Source organism: Cinclus cinclus, chromosome 12 (genome assembly GCF_963662255.1).
Source record: "Cinclus cinclus chromosome 12, bCinCin1.1, whole genome shotgun sequence".
In the NCBI taxonomy this organism is placed as follows: domain Eukaryota; kingdom Metazoa; phylum Chordata; class Aves; order Passeriformes; family Cinclidae; genus Cinclus; species Cinclus cinclus.
Genome location: NC_085057.1, coordinates 13,842,448 through 13,863,222, shown reverse-complemented (window position 1 = coordinate 13,863,222; position 20,775 = coordinate 13,842,448). Strand labels below are relative to the sequence as shown.

The window sequence follows — 20,775 nt, the reverse complement described above, 5'->3', positions numbered from 1 at the left end:
AGTGCAAATGTGTGTGTTGCTTGAGCAGAGCCATTGGGGTCTGACTGCAACATGTTATTGCCTCAGGTTTTACACACTTCTATTACATCATTTGTCATTTCCACTGGCACTTTTGGGTTTATACCTTGGGCACTGGAGAATATGAAAACCACCTTTTAATTATGCCCTGTATAATAAATGTAAATGCAGAATTATTTAAAAAAAAATTAGATGAATTATCTTTTTAATTTTCATCCAAGAGTAACCTGCAGCATTACTTGGAATGGTTAAGTGTGGTCTACTGTTTGTCAGCATGTGCAACATGTCCCATTTTTTATGGCATCACTACCTTTTAATCTTTATTGATTAATTTATTTGTACAAATTAAGTATATCGTATCACAGGATATTTATCTCTTGACTGAAGCAGTTCTTATAATGTCATTACTTTTTCCTTCAAGGTTCAATTATCATGCTTCAGTTTCCACCTCTAAGCTTTCACAAAAAAAAAAAAAAAAAAAAAAAGCTGCCCAGGGCAGAAGTCAACCTTTCACTTTTGCTACAGAGGAGATGCCATGTATTTCATGCTATGCTAAGTATTCCATTGAAACACGAGTAAAACAGTGCCTTTGGCAAATCATAAATTAGAAACAGCACTAAGTAAAGGAAATAGCTTTAATTAAAGCATTTTGTTGCACTTTGAGGACTTGATTTGCAGAGTATTGGGCAATTTTCTGCAGAGATGAAGACCCTCTTTTCAAATTTGAGGGACTGCTGCTGGAATCAGACTAGAAAACTTGTGATGTCAAATGGTCAGTTTGCAAAAGGAAATAAAAACTGGTGGTTGCTGACTCCCAAGTGATTCTGAAGTGGAGTGTAAATTCCTGTTAGTCTTCCTCCCGTGTTAAGGACTAATTTTCAGTCCTTCATTTTTCCAGTGTTTTCACCGTCTGTTCAATGTGTAGTATTGGACTGTGAAAATATTAGTAAGCATTTCAGTGGTCATTTTAAAGACCAATAAGCAGTATAACCTGACTTCCATATGTCAGCAATTCTCAGGCCATTAAGGACTGAAGTAGAATCAAATAGTTTTTATAGCTGTCTTCAAATCACTGAAACAGTGGGAGACTAATAGAATTTTCAGTTCAGCTCTTCTGGCTGTGAAATATCTTTATTTAGGTAATCAAATTGCCTTGAAGCCTATGTCCAGTCTTGGACTTCTCATTTCAAAAGGAGATTGAGGCATTGGAGTGTGTCCAGAGAAGGGCAGTGAAGCTGGGGAAGGGTCTAGAAAGTCCTGCAAGGAACACCTGAGGTTGTTTAGTCAGGAGAAAAGGAGGCTTTGGGGGTCCTTATCACTCTCTACAACTCCCTTAGAAGAGCTTGTTGTCCTCTACCTCAAGAGAAAGGACAAGATGAAATGGCCATTTAGTTGGGTCAGGAAAAGTCAGATTAGATATTGGGGGAAAAAAATCACTGGAAGAGTGGTTAGGCTTTGGAACAGACTAGTCGGGGAGGTGGTGGAGTCAGCATCTCTAAGTGTCACTTGGGAATATGGTTCAGGGGTGATTATGGTGGTGGTGGGTTGATATTTGATCTTGAAGGTCCTTTCCAACCTTCATGATTCTTGACTTTCAGTAAACACTTGGTTTTAAAATTCTGTGTATATAGCTGAAAGAGAAAAAAAAAAAATTGGTTTTGGCTCTTGTTCTCTGGGATTTTTATCTGAACAAAATAATGTATTTTTTTTTCTTGTGTACATGAGGATAGGAGAGAGTTGGGTGCTTTAGGGAGAAAGCCTAATTTTTCCAAAAGGGCTCTGTCATTCCAATGGCTCTTGTTTCATGCAATTACTTTGAAGAACACTGTTTGTAACTGTGCTTTAGATTGAATAGATGGGAGGAAAATTACAGGGACTATGGCATTCTATATCAGCTGGAAAGCAGTTTTTATAGATGGAGAAAAGCAGGTGTTGGTGTACTCAAACTGTCTTATAACAGAAGTGAACTTGAAACAATGACAGAGCACTTAGGAATATATTGTTGTGGACAGTGAGTTCTCTGGAAATCAAAACTGATATTCCAGAGAGGGGAATAAATTAAAATAGGCTTAGATGCAGTTCAGATGGGAATAATAGCAAAATAATCTTCTTGATCAAGTGTTCTGCGTGGAGAAGTGGAAAATGAAATAAGACATTCAAAACCTAAATACATCTCCTGGGATGCCAATTGGTATGGGAATGAAAGGAAGAAAATGATTTTGCATTGTAATTTAGAGATTACAAAGATGCACTTAGAAGCATTTGCAGAATCTGGAATTGTAATTGTAGCAGGTACTGGAGAGACCCTAAATTATGTTAGCAACATTCCACAAGATAAAGGGAAAATTGATTCATCCATAAAGAAGCAAGAAATGTGGCTTTAGGGCAGGCAAACTCATATTTTCCTTTCTATCAGGGTTTAACATTATTATCACTAAGGTTTTATCTGAAGATCAGAGGAAATGAGTGAGAATATTTTCAACTTTATTTGTGCATTTCAGTTGTTTCTGCTGTGACAAGTTTTCCTGATACCTTAGCAGTGGATATCAGTAGTATTCCATGGTTTTTTTTTATTTCAATATTGGTATGTTTAGGGTTACTTTGAACTCTTTTCTACCATGGTTAGAATGAAGAAAACAGGAAAGCTTCCTGGTGGTCCTGTTTCTAGAAACCAGCTAAATGTTTGAATTTTAAATGAATTTTCATAAGAGTGAATCAGTGTTGTACCTGAGTACTGCTGAAATTAAAGCAGGTGTATCATGGGTCTTGTTTGTGGACTGGATAAGAATTGTTGGTTTAATTGTACTGTTTTTTAAATTTTTCATACAACTCCTCTGTATTGATTGAGAGCCATTCCACCTTTTAATATTACTTGTCCATGAGCTCTATATTTGCAGTGGAGCAAAGGGCTTCCAAACACTGTCATGGCAAAAGAGCAGGTTTTCCTTGTATTTTCTCTGCAAATCCTAATTTTCTTATGGAACAGCCAGAGCAATCTAATCCTCACGTGTGATGAAAATGTTTCTATGTTCGTTTAGCCTTGTGTTCAAGTTGAAAGGACATAGAGGGCTTCCCTTTTGTAATTATCTGAATACTTAGTGGATGCACAGAATGGGAATTCTTCCTGCATTTTATTGCTGCAGGGAAATACCAGTTTCTACAGCCACATTTTATTTCATGTATCTGGAATTCACTATGAGATATTCTTTCAAAATAAAGTCTTTTGTTAGTGCATTATTTGATTTTTTGACTGTTAAATGAAATTTTTATTAAATAGATACCTCAAGCATTTGGCTCAAAATCTGCCACAGGAAGAAAACTGCAGAGGAGAACTTGATCAGCAGAGACAATCAAGGATAAAGTTGTGCTTTAACATTTTCATGGCTACTGCAGACCATTCTCCTGTCAGTTTGGATAAATGCATTTTTTGGGTCCTTACATTATTCTGGGCAGCATCTACCTGGAATATTCTATCCTGCCTTCTCTTTTAGTTGAAAATATATTTCATCAGCAACATTGCTGTTGACATTTCTGTAGCTTATGACTTCTAGTCCTCTGGCAGGTTGTGTGCTCATAAATAATACAGTCCTTCTAGATTTGTTGGAGTGGTTTTTAGTGCATTACTGTGTTTTACCAGTTCACAAATACATAGAGTAAATCAAAGTGCATCTAAGGAGTTAAAAAATTCTTTCAAAAAGAAATGGATTGTGAAGAGGTAATAGTGCAACATGCAGTTCTCAGAAAGGCATTAGATCTTTCACACTGGAACTTATTTAGCAATCATACCTATCTCAGTATAGAATCATCATATCCACGTCGTGTATTGCATTCATTGTTCTCTGTATGAAATTCTAGTGCCGAGCTGATGTTAGGATGTATTAAAAAGGAAGTCAGAACTAAATACAGATTTCTCTGAAGAAATTTCTTAATGTTGTTACACGAATGTAAGGGATTCACATTCTCCAGTACTTTTTAAAGCCCTTGAGATTTTTTTAAAATAATATTTTAATTCTCTAGCCAGTCCTCATACAGATACCCAGTCCTGGTCGTGGAAGTTGATTGCTCTCCAAAAGGAGTGGGTTGAAGAAAATATTCTTGTTGCTGCTGGTTTGCAGGGGCAGTAGTAGACCACAACTGTAGGACATAGCTCCCAGATTGACCACTGGTCTGGGGTTCTTCCATTTGGAACTTGAGAAGGATGATTAGAAAAATTCCAATGAAGTAACAGGCCTAACCATGTCCTCCATTTGTATTCACCTCAAGGTATAGTGTGTTTGAGTTTTTGTAAGCCTTATTGGTGGGTGCTTGTTCAATCATTTCCACTGTAATAAAAACCAACCAACGAAGAAACCCCCAAAACCAAACAAATGAAACAAACTCAAACCAAACCCCACCAAGCTAAATTATTAAGGCTTACATAAGGCAAGTTTCTACCTTACTTAAGGTATTCAGAAAAACAAATAATCTCACTGGGTAGGCTCTTAACAAATCATTCTGTAGTTCTTAAACTGACAAAAGCAAAGAACTAATGGAGTCATATATCTGACAGATTAATGAGTAAAGCATTGTGATGAAACTGTTCTATCAGTTTTGTCTGGTTCTTTCGTAATGAAAATGGAAATTAGATTTGCAATCAGATGAATATATCAAGGGAAAAAACACCTACTCGAGGAATGTCTTTGTTCAGTGCTGAACTACGGACCCAATCTGTTCTCCAGATTGTTTTAATTTTTTTTTGTTTATTTATTTATTTTTTTTTTTTACAGAAAGCCCTTGACATTCTTAAAACACAGCACTGGATTGTTACAGAACTGTGAATGGATAGCTATCACACAAAAAACCTTACCTGTTTGGTCTTTTCCCTTTTTTTTTTTTTTTTTTCATTTGGGATGCCATATTCCTTGAGAGCCACTCGGGGAATTGTTGGTCTGTTGGGACAGATTTTGCTTTGGCAAGCTCACCTACAGAAAATCAGAGTGCAGAGTGACCAGAGCTGGTGTGAGAGCCACTCCTGTGCATTTCAGGATTGTGTTGGTTAAAGAAGGAAGTACATGGGTTGGAAAACCAGGGAAAAAAATGGATATTGTTAGTAGTAGGTAACAAGTAGTAATGTAGGTGGGGTAGGTTTAAATCCAGGCTGCTGCAGCATCACCAGAGTAATTAAGTTTTTTATGACAACTGAAAGTTTTAATGACAGCATTTTAAGAAACGTGTAAGTGGTGTCAATATCTGTTTATGAAGTATGATTAGCAGAAAAAAAAAAGAGGAAGAGCTCACACAGGAGTATTTTAGAGCAGATTTTTTTCACCTGTTTCATTGTGAAATGCCAAAATAATTACAGTTTGATTTGATTGGTAAGATTTTCTTCTGCAATTTTTCTCTTTTAAGGTAAAATAATTTCTTTCAGCTTTTGGTTTTTTTTTTTTTTTTTAAACCTACCTTGCTCTAAATTCAGTAGAGGACTTAATGCTGTCAGTGCTTCTGTCTATTTTCTACTTGTGGGTTTCTGCATGGTCAGAATGAATATATAAGGATTGCAAAATTCTCTTTATTTTCAAATTTTTCAGAATTTGAATATGTTCACTAAACTATCTTAGACCTACTAATATTCTCATACCCTGGTTTCTTGCTAATACCTGGTACCTTATAAAAATAAAATTGTTAGTAAGTATCAAAGTGTATTTAAAATGAATGCTGTTTTATGACTAGATGTAGGTTTAATTAATCACTTGACACTGACTCTGTTCAACTATGTAAGGAAAATGATGAGAGCATACATATGTCACCAATATTCTCTTCCACTTATTGTGCTGGTCTTCTTTTCCTGAATATCATCAATTAGATGGGGGCAGAAAGATGCTGAAGTAAATTGGATTTGATTCCAGGTATATTGTTTGTTGCTTAGCTGGCCTGCTTTCATTTGTGCAATTCTTTGGAACACTATCTTCAGTCTTCAAGGGGATTTAGGACTGAGGTCAAGTGTCATTGCCTGCTGGCATTTCTACAACCTGCCTTCCACACCTTGCAAGAATGCAGTCACTGCCAAGTGCTTGGTTCATGGGCCCTTTCTTGATCATTTTTTAGTGGATGGTCAGTTTGCAGGAGTTCAGTTTTGCTTTTAGTTGTCTGTGATCAAATTTTCAATATCACACCATTTTCCTTATTTCTTCAAAGCAATATGAAGCAGAAGGGTTGCCTGTACCTCCAGGAGGGTGTGCAGGACAGTGCTAGCACTGGATTTAATAATGTACACACACAATGGATGTCTGGTGTTTTCCTCAGCTGTTCCTGAGCAAAGCTTTGCCTAAATGTAACAGGAAAAAGCCAAGAGGTTGGATATTTTTTTTTTCTGTTTATGAACAGGAAATACTTACTTAATGTGTACTAAATAGAACTTTTACATGAATAAAACCAATGTGGCTCCACACAGGTGCCTGTGATCTGTATGGAAAATTGTGATTTGGATGCAACATTTTTCTCTTATAATGCTTATTTACAGAACAGAGGTGTTTACGTCTCCATTATTGTGTTACAGTGTAAAATGCAAAATACATGATTAAGAATATGAGAAGCAATCGCACTCAAAGATGGAATGTAGGTCTACAGTGCATTTAGAGGAAGTGATTGCAGGAAATAATGAAAAAAAGTAATCAGTGTTAAATATGCTGTGCTTATTCATCTACCTCTGGCTGCCAGAACCTGTCAGATGAAAGTAAAACTAAAGCTGTCTTTGAGATACTATTTCAGCGATGTGAGTTATTCAAATTCCTTCAGACTGCATTGATAAAATGGGACTTAAGGAAACTTAATTGCAGTTAATTTTAATTACACCTCAGCATATAGCTTGCACATCCATTTTGTTCCTTTGCTGTGCTCAGTATTTGAGATGCTCACATTGCATGTTCTGTTCCTGCAAGCACAAATGCCTGCTTGAGATCTGGAGAGTGCAACTGTTGCTAATTGCGCCCAGACCATGGGATTATGAATGCTCAGTCCAAAAAAGATAAAAGGATTTTGTGTTCTCTTTGAAAACAGTAAAAATATTGAGTGAAATTTGTAGCTTGGCAGTGGTACTGGGAATGTGAAACCCCATTCATTTAGTATTGAGCTGGTGTAAGAATGTTCTTGCTGTGTAGCACCTACTTATTTCTACTCTTAAGTATGGAGTTTTTACTTGGTGCTGACTTTCAAGTGTCAGCCTTAACATCAGATGCACCAGCCCAAAATGCATCTGGATCTGCAGTAATGTGATGGATTCCTATAAAGCTCCTCAAAAGACTGGAGATGTTTCTGGGCCTTATGCCAAATTCCTGCCCGGTCTTGCACTGGATTTTACATGTCTTCAATGTATTCAAACATAAAAGGGTCTCATGTACATGAAATGTGCACTTGAAGTCTGGGAACAATGTCTCTTACCCATGTCTATATTAAAGGAGTATAATTATGTGTACATAATTATATTTTCTAAAGTTGAAGCAGAGCACTGTCTGAAGCAAAGCTGCATTTACTACAAGGATAGCAATGCAGACATCTGACAAGTAGAGAGCAAGATTTTACTCCCTCCAGTGGGTCAGGGCTGATGAGGATGGTGGAATATGATTTAATTGGATTGATCAGAACACAAATCCTGAAAATGTTGAAACTCACCCTCCTTGTTCGTTGTTATGTATCTAAAGGCACAGTTAATCCAACAGTTATCACCAAATTTCTGAGTGATAAATAATTCCAATTCTTCTAATAGACAGCAATTTCCATGTCTAAACCTGGCAGTATGTTACTTTGTTTCTGCTCTTGAAGTTGATGAAATAAAGGCAAGGATATAGATTTCTTTTTGCCAGGTGTATGGATCCAAAATCTGTGTTTAATTTTTGTATTGGGAAACTGCTATAACATTTTTTCACACGTGGGAGTAAATAGGTTTATTTTGCTCTTTTTCAATTGTTACTGTGCTGCATGTCATGGATGATTTTCAGGGGAATACAGGCATACAGAGTGAAAAATTAAATAGTTGTATTTTAATGTTCAAAACTCAAGCTACTTTTCTGTCTTATAGATGGAGTGTTTTCCCAGTGGCAGAACTTGAAAAAATGGCTGATTGTCAAAAAGATAAATGCCTATATATATGTTGTCAAAACATCAGTCACACAGCTTATTAGACAGCATTTGGTTTTTCTTTTTTTTTTATCTATAAATCAATGATGTCAAATATCTTGTGTCTAAACTTCAGAAAGTTGATCACCCTGCTTAATTTGCTTAAATTGAGTCACTTTATCTGCTAAGCAATTTTTACTGTAGTGCATGTTTGTTAGTCTGGATGCAGAAATGCATTCCTTCGGTTAAGAAGTAATTTCCATCTCTGATGTCATGGGAATAGAAGTTTTGGTATAGTAAGACTTAATTACCTAGCATAACAGATCAAGGTTTTGCAAAATAATGGCTTACAATTTTGAAACAGTTATCTTGTGAAACATCTTAACATAAATGCAGAATTTTGGTCACCTTCTGACATGTAGCTGTAGCTTTGCATATTTCTTTCAGAGATTTTGAAAATATGAAGATAATAAATGATGACTAATGTACACCATCTGGCTAGGGTGGGGGGAAAAGATTTCCTGAGCAACAGGGTTTCTGCTAAGCTGATTTACTTAAAATAAGAAAGCAAATGCTTGAATGACTTTTTTTTTTTTTTTTGAGAAAATGACGTTCTGATGGTTCCACCTAAACTTATAGGGTAAGAGTAGCTTTTTTTTTTTGTGCTCCATGACCAATATGAAAGGTAAACTCCATGGATTCCATGAGAAAGACAGTTTATCTTATGTCCTGTTGCATCATATATTCAGAAAAAGATTGCTGAGACGGAAAGATTTTGAGCTGTGTTAACAGAAGTGTCAGACAGCCTTGCTGGAATCAGCTGCCTGTAAGGAGAGATGACCTAGCTTTATCAAATCAGTGAACAAATAACTATTAATCTATACAGCCTCAGGATTAGATCCTTCAGAATGCAGACATATTGTTGTGCTACGTATCTTCTTTAGGTTTACAGCTGTCACATTTTTCTGCTAATTTTATGATGCAGTGTAAAACTAAATGCAGTAATAGATATTAGAAATTATGTGCAAATTCTGCTTTAACCAAAACTGCCTTCTTGGTTTCTTTTAATAGAGGTTTTCTTTTGCAAGCATTCAATTCATCCTTCTAGGTATTTCCTTATTACTTTGTTTCGTTACCTTCCTTTTCAATGTTCCTACTTCCATTTTGAATGAAATTAAGTGTTCACTTAAAGATATCAACTGATTTGAACAAAATATGGTTGCTCCACTGTGGAGAAAAAAGAGCAGATAAATATGTGCATCATGTCCTGCTAAAACTGCAGTCTTGAGTCTGTATTTTGAGTTTATCTCTTACTTTTTAGTTTTTTTCCCAAATTGACCCTGCCTCTACAACTCTTTCATTAATACTGAAAATTAAATGTTATTTACTCCAGAATAGTGGTTGCTTAAGCTCTAGACATACAAAGTAGTATGTGGCCAAATATGTATCAGGATTGCAGAGGCAAAAATTGATATTGATAGTGACCAGCAACAAATGATCCAAGTGTGAGAAGAGACCTCCAGAACCTTCCTGAGGGTGAGCAGGTAGTCAGCTCTGCAGTTTGTGTGAGAACATCTGTTGGCTGCCTACTTATTAAAGAGCTGAACAGTCTGTAGAGAAAGCACAGTCTGTACTTTGAATGTTGTTCACTGTGGGGCCAAGTCATTTGTCTGGCCTCCATGGATGACACGGGTTGTGCTTTAAAAAGAAATAAATGAGTAGAGTGTGTGAGAACATGAAAGGGAGGAAAGCAGGAAGGGAGGAAAAATGAAAGAGTGAAGATATGAAATTTGTCTGATTTAAATGAGCACATATTTAACTTGGTGCCCACTGTGACTTCCAGTTCCTTTCTCAGCCCATATTGGTGTGGGATTATTTAACCCAAGGTACAGCATTTCTCATTTTCCTTGCTGAGATTCATGTGACTTCTGTTGGTGCAGCTGTCAAGGTTTCTTATGGTCCATCTGTGAAGTGACACACACTTAAGCCCACTGGTGGGTTTAAAAACGAGGTTGTCCTACATTCTGTATGGCTCTAATGGAAAGTTTGTAATTATGCTTAGGAAATAAGACACACTCCTGCTTCCATAAAAGAAATGAGATAAGCAGGACTGAGACAAATATTATTTTTTGAGGATGGATGGTAAATGATAGGGCAGAGCTGTACAGATTTGATCTGTCCCATTAAAATGAGCTGCAGGGCTATGTGACCATTAAAGAAGTTGTATAACTTTGGCACTGGGGCTGGTATGTGGCCAAGAGCAGAAGAGCATTGACATTTTTGAAGGGAAACAGTGAAGAGCAAAGGTGGTTTTTAGTATGGAACTGGTACTTTAATGGATGGAGTTAAATTACATGGTTGCCTATGAAACAGGACATTGGACACAGGGACCCATGAGGTTATTTTGGCTCAGAAGGTCCCACCCTTTTAAGTAAAGAAGATATTAGAATTTGGCATGTATGAAACATATATTTTTTGTCTCACTTTTTTTTTTTTTACTAGTATGATTCTGATATATATTTTGCCCATTGCAAAATTACAACCATAATATTTTTGTCTTCCTTATGTTTTCCTACATTTTTCTATTTTTCTTCCTATAACCAAGATGCAAATTTAATTGTATGCAGGGAGACAGAAATAGCTGTTATGTGGAATGTGTATGAGGTACCACTTCTTGTATTGAAGCATTTCTGAGTGTGTTTCTCTGGAATGCTGATAATTGATATTACTGTATTCTCTGTGGTGCTCTCCAGCCAAAGAGATCTGATGGATTTTGGTGCGCGAGACATTCACATTTCTTGTGTGAGGCCACTTCACTCTTGTTAATCTAGCAGCTGTCCTCATTGATTGGTGACAAATTGATGGGTAAGTGGAAGGGACAATTTTGAAAGAAGTATTAGGAAGTTTGAGGAGAAGGAGGATGTCCATTGGTTTCACTGGGCTGGAAGATTTCACCCAAAATGGAAATTAGCTGAGGAGTCTTGGATGAAGCTCCATAGTGTTTATGAAGTGTACTCAAAACAGGGGGGGAAAGGCAGGGATATGGGACTGAGCTGAGCAGGAGATGAGATCCAGGAATCCTTGCTTTGCTGTAGGAGAGCCTCACCTGCCACAGTGATCCCAGGGTGCTGCTTGTTGCAGGGAAAGACCTGGAGAGGAGTTTACTGATAAGCCTGTGCCTCTCTCAAGTCACCAGTGTCAGATTTATAAGTGGATGTATCACATCCTATACATAACCGTCCTAAATGGCCTTTTTGGCAGGATAAGAAATCTAGCTGCCCAAATTAAAGATTCACACATAAGACTATTAGGACCTTTGTTTAAGTTGCAAATGATTAAGGTCTGGTTTTTCCTTTGGCTGCGGAAGAAAGTGCCAAGCTGTGTGACAAATAAGGAATGTGTATTTTTGTGTGTAATAAATAAGGATAATGTATTTTTTTGTGTGACGCTGGTGTTCTATTTGAGTAATGATAGTAGAAGATGGTAATCCTGACAGAGCAGTTACTGTCATGTGGTTAACCTTGTATGTGATAAATGAGCAGCATCATGTGTTCCTGAACAAGTTTAAAAAATGAATCATACTCTTTGTGCTTTTTATTCTTGGCTGTAATATTTGAGTAGTAAAAGATAACTAAACAATATATTATAGAAAATAATGAAATGGTAATGTCTGAAGATAAAAAGAACAGAGGTGTTAATGGCTCTGTTTTAATAGAGGTGGCTTTTTCAATTTACCAAGTCAAGACTGCTAATAATATTTTTTGGGTTTCTTCTTTCTGGAGTATCTAGTTAGCTAGGAAAAGATATTCAGTATATAGCTCTGAAATAAGAATTTTGGTAAAATGCAGAAACTAATAGCATTAAAAAAACCCATCAAATCTGATGTTGGAGCCTCAATGATATGAGGTGGTGGTATAGTACCTTAACATTTGTTTAAACATAGTAGGGTATTTAAAAGAAATTCTGGTGATGTGTAAGGGAAAGAATAATTCAAGATTAAAAAGTTGCAGGACAGTGTAAAATTTAATATTAAACAATTAAAACATTTTGAATAGTGAAAGGATGTATGCCACTGCTTACCTTCCAAGGATACTTCTAGTGCTCTGTCCCACAGAATTTTCTGGTTATAGAAAATAGACTATTTTAATATTATATATTAAACAATAAGAATATTTAATAAATATTTAATAAATATCAGCATAAAATTAATAAGAATATTAAATAATATATCTATAAAATATAGAATGCAGAGATTCCTATTGACCTGGATGGGTCTGTTTGCTTAAACAAAGGTATAGTATGCTTCCATGTTTGCAAAAACAGCTTTTTTCCTCTCACAAAATGTGTAAACAAGAAAACCTCATGCAATTTGTAATTATAACCTTGTCCAGTACAGTTATCATTAAGTGCTATACAATTAAAACCTGTGAAAAAAACTGCTATGAAGGTATTTCCTTCGTCCTAATCAGTACCCACTTGTTGCAAAATCAGTAGTAAAAAGAGCTGTTACATTCATTGTATTTCTTTGTACTTTTTTTGTCTTTCACAGGAAAAAGTAGAATATGCCTTCCTGATAATTTTTACAGTTGAAACATTTTTGAAGATTATAGCATATGGATTATTATTGCACCCCAATGCATATGTTAGAAATGGATGGAATTTATTGGATTTTGTAATAGTAATAGTAGGGTAAGTAGCTTATCTTCCATTATACAAATATTTATTTTTTTTCTTTACAATGAGGTAGGTATAGACCTGATTGACTCTGAGTAGCAGCCTATGCTGTATTTGTTTATTTGAAGTAAAGAATGAACTGAGTGAAGAAAATTCAAAATGTCCTAAAATTTTCAGTGCTATCTGGGGCTATAGACTGCATTGCATTTATAATAGAAGTTCCCAGGGATTTCTGAGTCCTGCTGGACATTTCCAGAGTTGTTTTTCAGAAACTTTTCCATCTGATTTTTTTCAAGGTAAAGTCCTGGTGCCTTTCCATATGTTAGTCTGTTAAGGGCCACACGTTATTATTTAATTTATTTGTTTAACCATTCACTGCAGTTATGTGGAGTTCATCTGTTTCACAAAGACCTCTGGGAGGACCCACATGTTTCAAAGTGAAGGATGGTTGGGGAGACAGAATTAACAGTGATTCCATGATATTCCAAAAATCTGAGTAAAATTGGGTGCTGCATGTCAGGCCCCAGATACAGATATGATTTTGATTTGCCTGGGGTAGAATGTATGTTAAAAATGCCTTTTTTTTCTTTACTCTGTGCACCTTGCTGTACCAGGAAACCTTGGGGAGTTTGTTCTTTGCCCCAGAGAAGGGACTGCTTGGGCCTTACACAGGTTCAGAAGAGTGGAACTTACATTATGCACCTACTTATTGATAAATCATTATTGTGTCAGTAACTCTATCTGAGTGGTTGTGCTACGTCATCCTACCTAGATCCTAGGTAGTGCTACTAGATCCTACCTTCAGCCACCTAGGGAATTCATCTGGAGATGTATATTCACCAATCTCCTAGATGTTGTGGAATATGTTATTGCAAATGTTAACTAGTATTGTAAATTTTGTTTGCTAAAAGTATATATCATCTAGAACATGGGAATCAAGAGTTGCCTGTGATGGAAAAGGCTCAGAAATTAGAGTGTGTGCTGCTATTAAGTTGTCACTGCTTTAAGGGAAGGAAAGAGATGCTAAGTAAAAGAATTTGTGATAAAGCACTGTTAAATTTGGGGATGTACTGTGAATATGTGAAAATGCCTGATTTGTAACTATTTGATTATGAGATGGTAAATGTCACTGAGAAGGTTGTATTTGGGCCAGTCCTTTGGCATGCAGGCAGTTTTGGTCCAGGACTAAAATTTGTGCATAAACAGATCTTTCATCAGGTCAGGTCATTCTCAGCAGATTGGTCTCTGTGCCTGAAGGGGAAGCTTGGTGGGCAGGTTGGAGATTGTCACACATGAGCTCTGCTGCCTTGCCAAGCAGTCACTTGAATAGACCTCTTCCCTTTTGTCAAGTGACCACTGAGTTACAGTAACCCTGGAGCAGTCTAATTAACATGACCTCTATCTTTGGCTGTGTCCTAAATACATGATAACTAAAAAATTTTCCACTAATTCCTGAAACACTCATTATTGGAGGCTAAATGTAGTTCGGTCAAATGGTCACACTGAATTTGTTGAAAATATGAATAAAAAAGGAGTATATCTTATCAAAAGCCTAAAATATCACACTAAGATTAAGCTGTAATTCAGATCCAAAAGTTTAGAATAGAAACTCGTGTGCAGATTGTCATCAGCCTACCTGTAAGACAAGGTGGACCTTTCCTAACATGTCACACACTGAAAGAACTGCGAGCAATGTTTTTGTTTTTTCAGTAAGAACGCAACCTGCATGATTAAGCCAGCATGAGACCCATTTATTTAATTAATACATAAAAGCCCAGTGAAAAATTGGTTTTCATATATAACCCAAGGTGGATATTGGAATCACTTCTGGACCTGATTCTATGTGACCAGCTTCAATGGGAAATTTCATTAGGTATTCTAATAACTTTGGAAGAGCTGCCATGATGTCCTATATTGAATGTATTGAAATTTGTTCTCTCAGCAGAAACTATAGCAATCCAGTTGCATTAATCTTAATTATACCTAAAGAAATCTCTACAAGCAAAAGGGAAACACATATAGAGATGTTTTTAAAATCAGACCTTAATTAAACCTTTAAACTTTGCTAAACTGTAGAGCAATATGAATCTAAATTTCAATAAAGAAGATCAATAGTTATATACCTTAATTGCTTTTTAGGAATGACATATGTCCTGGTTTCAGCTGGACTACACAAAATGACAGAGCTGTGAATGTGATGCTTTCTACTATTTGTCACTTCTCCCTGTAACCCATCAGAGTTCCAATTACTCTGAGTACTCTACTTAGCTGTATGGTCTCTCACGTAATTTCCATTGATTTCTGTGAAAGAATAAGGTCCTGGTAGAGAAAGCTTTCATAGCACCTGCCCATGGCCTTTAATTTTCTGAGTGTTGTATGAACTGGCAGGCTGGAAAGGTTCTCTGAATTCAGACTTGATTTTAATAATGTCTGTCTTTCAAGCACAAACAGTCACTCTTGAAATCACTGAGGTGTTTGTTTTCCTGCAATTGTGTTTCTGTTAAATTCTAGGGCTGAATCAGGACCAGGTATCAATGTCTGGCTTTGGTGTGACAGTATGTGGGCTGCTGATGTTCCTTGTAATGTCTGTGGAGTCCTTGGGGCTGAGTTCCTCTCTGGAGCAGAACGAAGCAGTCTAGGGATGGGTATTGACTGATGTGGGTCAGCTGCTTACTGGGGGAGGGTAAAGCCTTCAATAATCTGGTTTAGGCAACCTATTAAATAATACACGATTTCAAGTAACTATCCAGCATGACCAAGTTCTTAAGCAGAGTTGTGAAAAATTTTAATGACCAAACCAAAACCCTGCACATTTCAGGCATCCTTTGTAAGTGTGAAACATTAACTGGATAATCCTTTCAGGAGAAGTGCAGCTCTGCAACTATTGAACTACAGACTCTGTGCAGAGGATAACACAGTTTGTGTGGTCTAGTGATAGTCTAGAAACCCATGCATCTGAGATGGAGCTCCAAACTAAAATAAACCTAAGATTAATTTAGATTTCAAGAACATGCATCACTTTAAATTGCTGCTATAAGTGGGAAAGCAAAATAAAAGTCTTGTCTTGCAAACTGTTCTAATGAATGACTAATTCGTTTCTGCAGGGAAAAATTACAATATAATAAATGAGCCATCTGGGAATATATTTTTCCTCAGAGGTATGATGTGTAAGAAACAAATCTTTTTGGTGTTATTAAATGGTGAACTTTAATTATTTTTTAAATATTCAGTTTCTTCTGACTGTATGTAGAATATTCTACTGCTATTCCCCCTAGAGTTTATATATTCTGCCAAAATTAAACCAGATGGTTTTAGTTATTATCTATTTCTTTTTCTAAAGGCAAGATAAATTCTCCAAATGTTAAAGCTAAAATGTTTAAACGAAAGTGGCAAAGTAGCTTCATTTATTTAAAAATAGCAGTCTGTATATATGAGATGAATACTAAATTATTTGAAACTGTGTGATCCTCATTCTCTAGAGGGATTATAGTCTTGCACTTATAGCTCTGTCTGTCATGATTTAATGTGTAAATATACCTCTCAATTTGACATCTGAACAGCTCTGCAGAATGATCTGCACTTCAACTGATTTCCAAAGTAAGGTGGCTGTCTGTGTGGTAAATGGGAAATGATGACTTTACCTTTCACCTCGTTTTCTAGATTATTTAGTGTAATATTGGAACAATTAACCAAAGAAACAGACGGTGGCAGCCACTCAGGTGGCAAACCTGGTGGCTTTGATGTCAAAGCCCTAAGAGCCTTTCGTGTACTGCGACCTCTCCGACTCGTATCAGGAGTGCCCAGTAAGCTCTGCTCTCTTTATTTCCATGGCAATCAGGAATGTGACTGCTCTGATCATTGAACTGTCTTCTTCCAGACACTACGGAAATGAGATGGGATAAAGCTGACTTTTTGTTATCTGGCTATGTATATACAGTGAATTTCAAGATGAATGATACCCTATTTCATGTTGAAAAAGTGATTGTGAATTCAGTCAGTGTATGATCTCCTTACACAGCTCAATAAACTGACAGGGGAATACACTTCCTTTTTAGAAGCTTTATATAGAAGTACATTACATGTTAAAATGCATATACACCAGAAGATAAAATTCAGATTTTTTTTTTATTCTAAACCCCTGCATCTGAAAGTGTAGGTGGTCCTAAAATAGTTTATATGTTGTTAAGTGTATGCCAGAGCAGATTACACATTTTGTGTTTCCTGCCCCCTCCAATGCACATGAATGCCTTCTGTGTATCTCAGCAGAGCTAACAGATAAATTAAGAAACTTAAAAAGTAGAACAATATTGTTTAAGAGAGCAATTGAATTTTCTGATATTTCCTGTTTTAACGCTTTATTAATTATTGAAGATACTTGGGCTATATGAGGGTATTGACTTTCAGTTCAGCTATTACCAAGGCGTTCAAAGGAAGAAAGTTAATTCTGTGTGCATTATATCCTGGACAGTTACATGGAAATGAGTGATTTTTGGCAAAAGGGCTTCAGTGAGGACAGAGCAGACCTATGGAATGTCAGAGAGGAAGTCTAGCAAATTAAGAAAGAGGCATATTTTCTTCTCATTGGTTCTGTGGCAGCTTCATTAGTCTAGGATTAGGTCATTTTGGTAAGGCCAAAATTTGGATAAATATTTAATTGCAAAAAAGAAAGTAGAGCAGTTTTGAAAGGGATGAATGATGAAAGACTAAGTTTGTTCAGATTAAAAATGTGTTTTCCCAGTAAACTATAATTTTCTCCCCAGAGTAAGAAGACCGGTCTACAATTGACTGAGTGTACAATTTCTCAGAATTTGCCACAAAGTTTTTGGTTTAGCACAGAACTTCTTAAAGGTCACATAAAATGACCTACAGGCGCACACTATGTGCCCTTTCTTTATAGAAGCACCCATATATTCTTGTGACACATTTCAAGCACTGACTTCTATGATATAAACTTCATTAACAGAGGAACTGATTAGACAGAAAATTTCAGATTCTTATAAAGATCTTTGTTGCAGGAATATTTTATGATTCTGGGTAGTAGATGTTTTTAAAAAATCTTATTTTCTCTGCATGTCTTTATAGTTAAGTCCTAATAATGTGTAATTACTAAAATTTTATAGAATAAGACATAGAAATATGGTTCATATCTTATATCCTCTTTTTTTTTTTTTTCAGGTTTACAAGTTGTCCTGAACTCCATTATAAAAGCCATGGTCCCCCTCCTCCATATTGCCCTTTTGGTATTGTTTGTAATCATAATCTATGCTATTATAGGATTGGAACTTTTTATTGGAAAAATGCACAAATCTTGTTTTCTTATTGATTCAGGTAAGTCATTAAACTGTTCTTTAAAATTAGGGTTTGATGATGTTTCCTTTCAAATCTGTGGAATTTCAGTTTGAAATACAACTAGGGACCAAAGGACTAAAGCTATTGTAACCCCCAGTTTACGCTGGTTCACAATTGGAGGTAGAGTGCATTAAATGAAAAAAAACAAACAATACCAAAGTCACCAAAAAATCAAACTATTTAGACACTAGATCATGCTCTGAATAGGTTTTCATTTCTGATGTGTGTAGCTGAATATAGTAGTGAAGAAATAAAGGTCATTACCTATGAGGGACAAATCCAGAATGTGGCAGTGTGGTGAGGATTGCAGCTCTGAAATGAGTGAAGAAGCAAAACAGTGTTCCTCTGTCCAGTGAAAAAATGAAATGGAAGTGTGTGTTGTGGGAGAGCTCTGAAATAGTGAAACCATCTTAGCTGGTGGCTCAAGGTGCTTTTCTTTCAACTAAGTCATGAAGATGACTCTATAGGAATTAGATCCATTTTTCCTTAGTGATCCATGTGTTGGTGTGAAGTGCCATGAAGAAAAGTAACAGCAGTGAAGAGGAAAGAAAAAATCAGCATGAGGAGCTTCTAAGAAATGATGTATTATTACACTGTGCTTCTTCCCACTGCTTAATTATTTTTATTAACCTATATTTGAGGTTGTAAGGCCCAAATCTGACAGACACTAAAAACATCAAAGCTCTTTTTGTGTCACCTTTCTCAGCTTGAGATCTGGATTTATCTCACAATAGCATTGATATTTCCTTACATGTAGGGGTAACTCTTGAAAACTCAAGGGCTCAGAGTTCTCCTTTTTGGTTCTTTTCCAGATATACTAGTTGAAGATGATCCAGCACCTTGTGCATTCTCAGGGAACGGCCGTCAGTGTGTCATGAATGGCACTGAATGTAAGGGTGGATGGGTTGGACCAAACGGAGGCATAACCAACTTTGATAATTTTGCATTTGCAATGCTGACTGTGTTCCAGTGTATAACCATGGAAGGATGGACTGATGTGTTGTACTGGGTAAGTTCATACATCACTGAGCTTCTCTATTCAAGTGGGGATTGAGCTGTACCATTAACAGGAAATCTTGGTGAGTTTTGCAGGAGACCAGCTCAGCTGTATTCTTGTTTCAGTCACAGACTGTTACTGCATTCCTCAGGCTAAAAGTACATTTTAGAAACAAATTTATTCACTGCTTATTTGAGGGGTATTTTTTGCCTATTCCATTTGTATAAATGTAAAACTGCGTTTATGTCCTTTGGACTAACATTTTTTCGGGTGAGCCTACAGATATTAAGTATGTCGTCACTGATTAAGCTTAAGAGCTCTCTTTTTGCAGTATTTGTGCAGAATTTTTCACAATGTTAACATAAATTAGAACAAAGCAAGCTCTCAACTGACATTGCTTGCCATGGGGACTGAAAATCATGCTAACCGTTCAGAAACTACAAATTTACAGGAGCTGTGGCTCTGGCATCAAATCCATGGAAGCAGCAAGAGGTATTCAAAAACCTAACTGTGTAAATTCTCACCTTTAAATGCTCCTTTGGTGTAAGGTATGGTACTTCCATAATCTTGCAACATCAGCTGGACACAGACTGGGAAACTGAAGAATGGAGGAAAATGGATACACAGATTTTTAAAAAAATAGTCACCTAAAAACAGGCATTTCTCTGCTTAACCCCATTCCACTCTAAGTGACACGATGTTGTTTTGTGAATCTTGGAGTATCTTGATATCTGGTCTGAGTGATTTGTCCAAGGCCATTCAAGAAGTCTGTGGCAGAACCTCCCACAGGTGCTGAACATCAGTGAGAATATTCTGTACTACCTGGTGCTCAGCAGTAAGTCTTTGCAGCTACTAGGGCCGTATTAAAAAACACAATTCTGACAGTTCAAATGTTAGAAAATATGTATGGAAGAAGAAAAGTGATTACTGGTAAGGATCACTGTTAGTAAACTGTTCAAAAGGGTTGAGTTGTCTCAAGGAGTATCTTAGTGGGACTTCAGGTTTTGTTGCTGAGAGCAGCTCACTTTGTGAGTTTGTTCAAGCTTGTCTGGCCAAGTGGGATTAATTACTAATAGTGCATCTGTTGTGGAGTGCTGGATGCATTTAACAATGTGGTATTATCCAGTGAATGACCATATGATTTGATGTGGTCATTTGTTGCAAATCAAGGTGAAATAAGCTATTGCTAAAACATGTAACACAGAGTGTAGTCTCAGATAAAATCTGTGATACTGAAGTATAGAATATGGGCATGTTTTTAAGAGAATATAGTTCTTAAAAATAATTAGTATGGTAAAATGGCATTATTTTAGGATTGAAAGAAAAAAAAAAGGCAACTATGAATATTTTCCACTGTCTGTTATCAGGTAAAAAACTGGCTAGAAACACACAAACCTTCAACATTGACCAACAATTATGTATGGCTACATTTGGTTATTGCATGATTTACCATTGTGAAGGTTTTTCTGTTCCTTGGAGTTTGCACTCCAACTCTCCCTAATTTTCTAGGAGACTGTGTGAATATAGAATTAGTATTTATTTTATGGTTTATGTTCATGGTGATGGTAATTATTTTAATTCTTCCCAAAAAGGGAAAGTGTGCCATGGTTATCTAGAAAGAAATTGCACCTTCAATATCTTTTGAG

The 20,775-nt window shown here is 36.3% G+C and overlaps 1 protein-coding gene across 1 annotated transcript in view; it reads left to right on the top strand.

Moving 5' to 3' along the window:
- Positions 1 to 20,775, top strand: part of CACNA1D (calcium voltage-gated channel subunit alpha1 D) — a 167,911-nt gene that overhangs the window by 49,096 nt on the left and 98,040 nt on the right. Inside the window, exons 4-7 of the mRNA XM_062500851.1 lie at positions 12,659 to 12,798; positions 16,444 to 16,586; positions 17,959 to 18,111; positions 18,945 to 19,141. Of these exons, the coding sequence (XP_062356835.1) occupies positions 12,659 to 12,798; positions 16,444 to 16,586; positions 17,959 to 18,111; positions 18,945 to 19,141 (633 nt within the window). The remainder of the gene's footprint in view (positions 1 to 12,658; positions 12,799 to 16,443; positions 16,587 to 17,958; positions 18,112 to 18,944; positions 19,142 to 20,775) is intronic.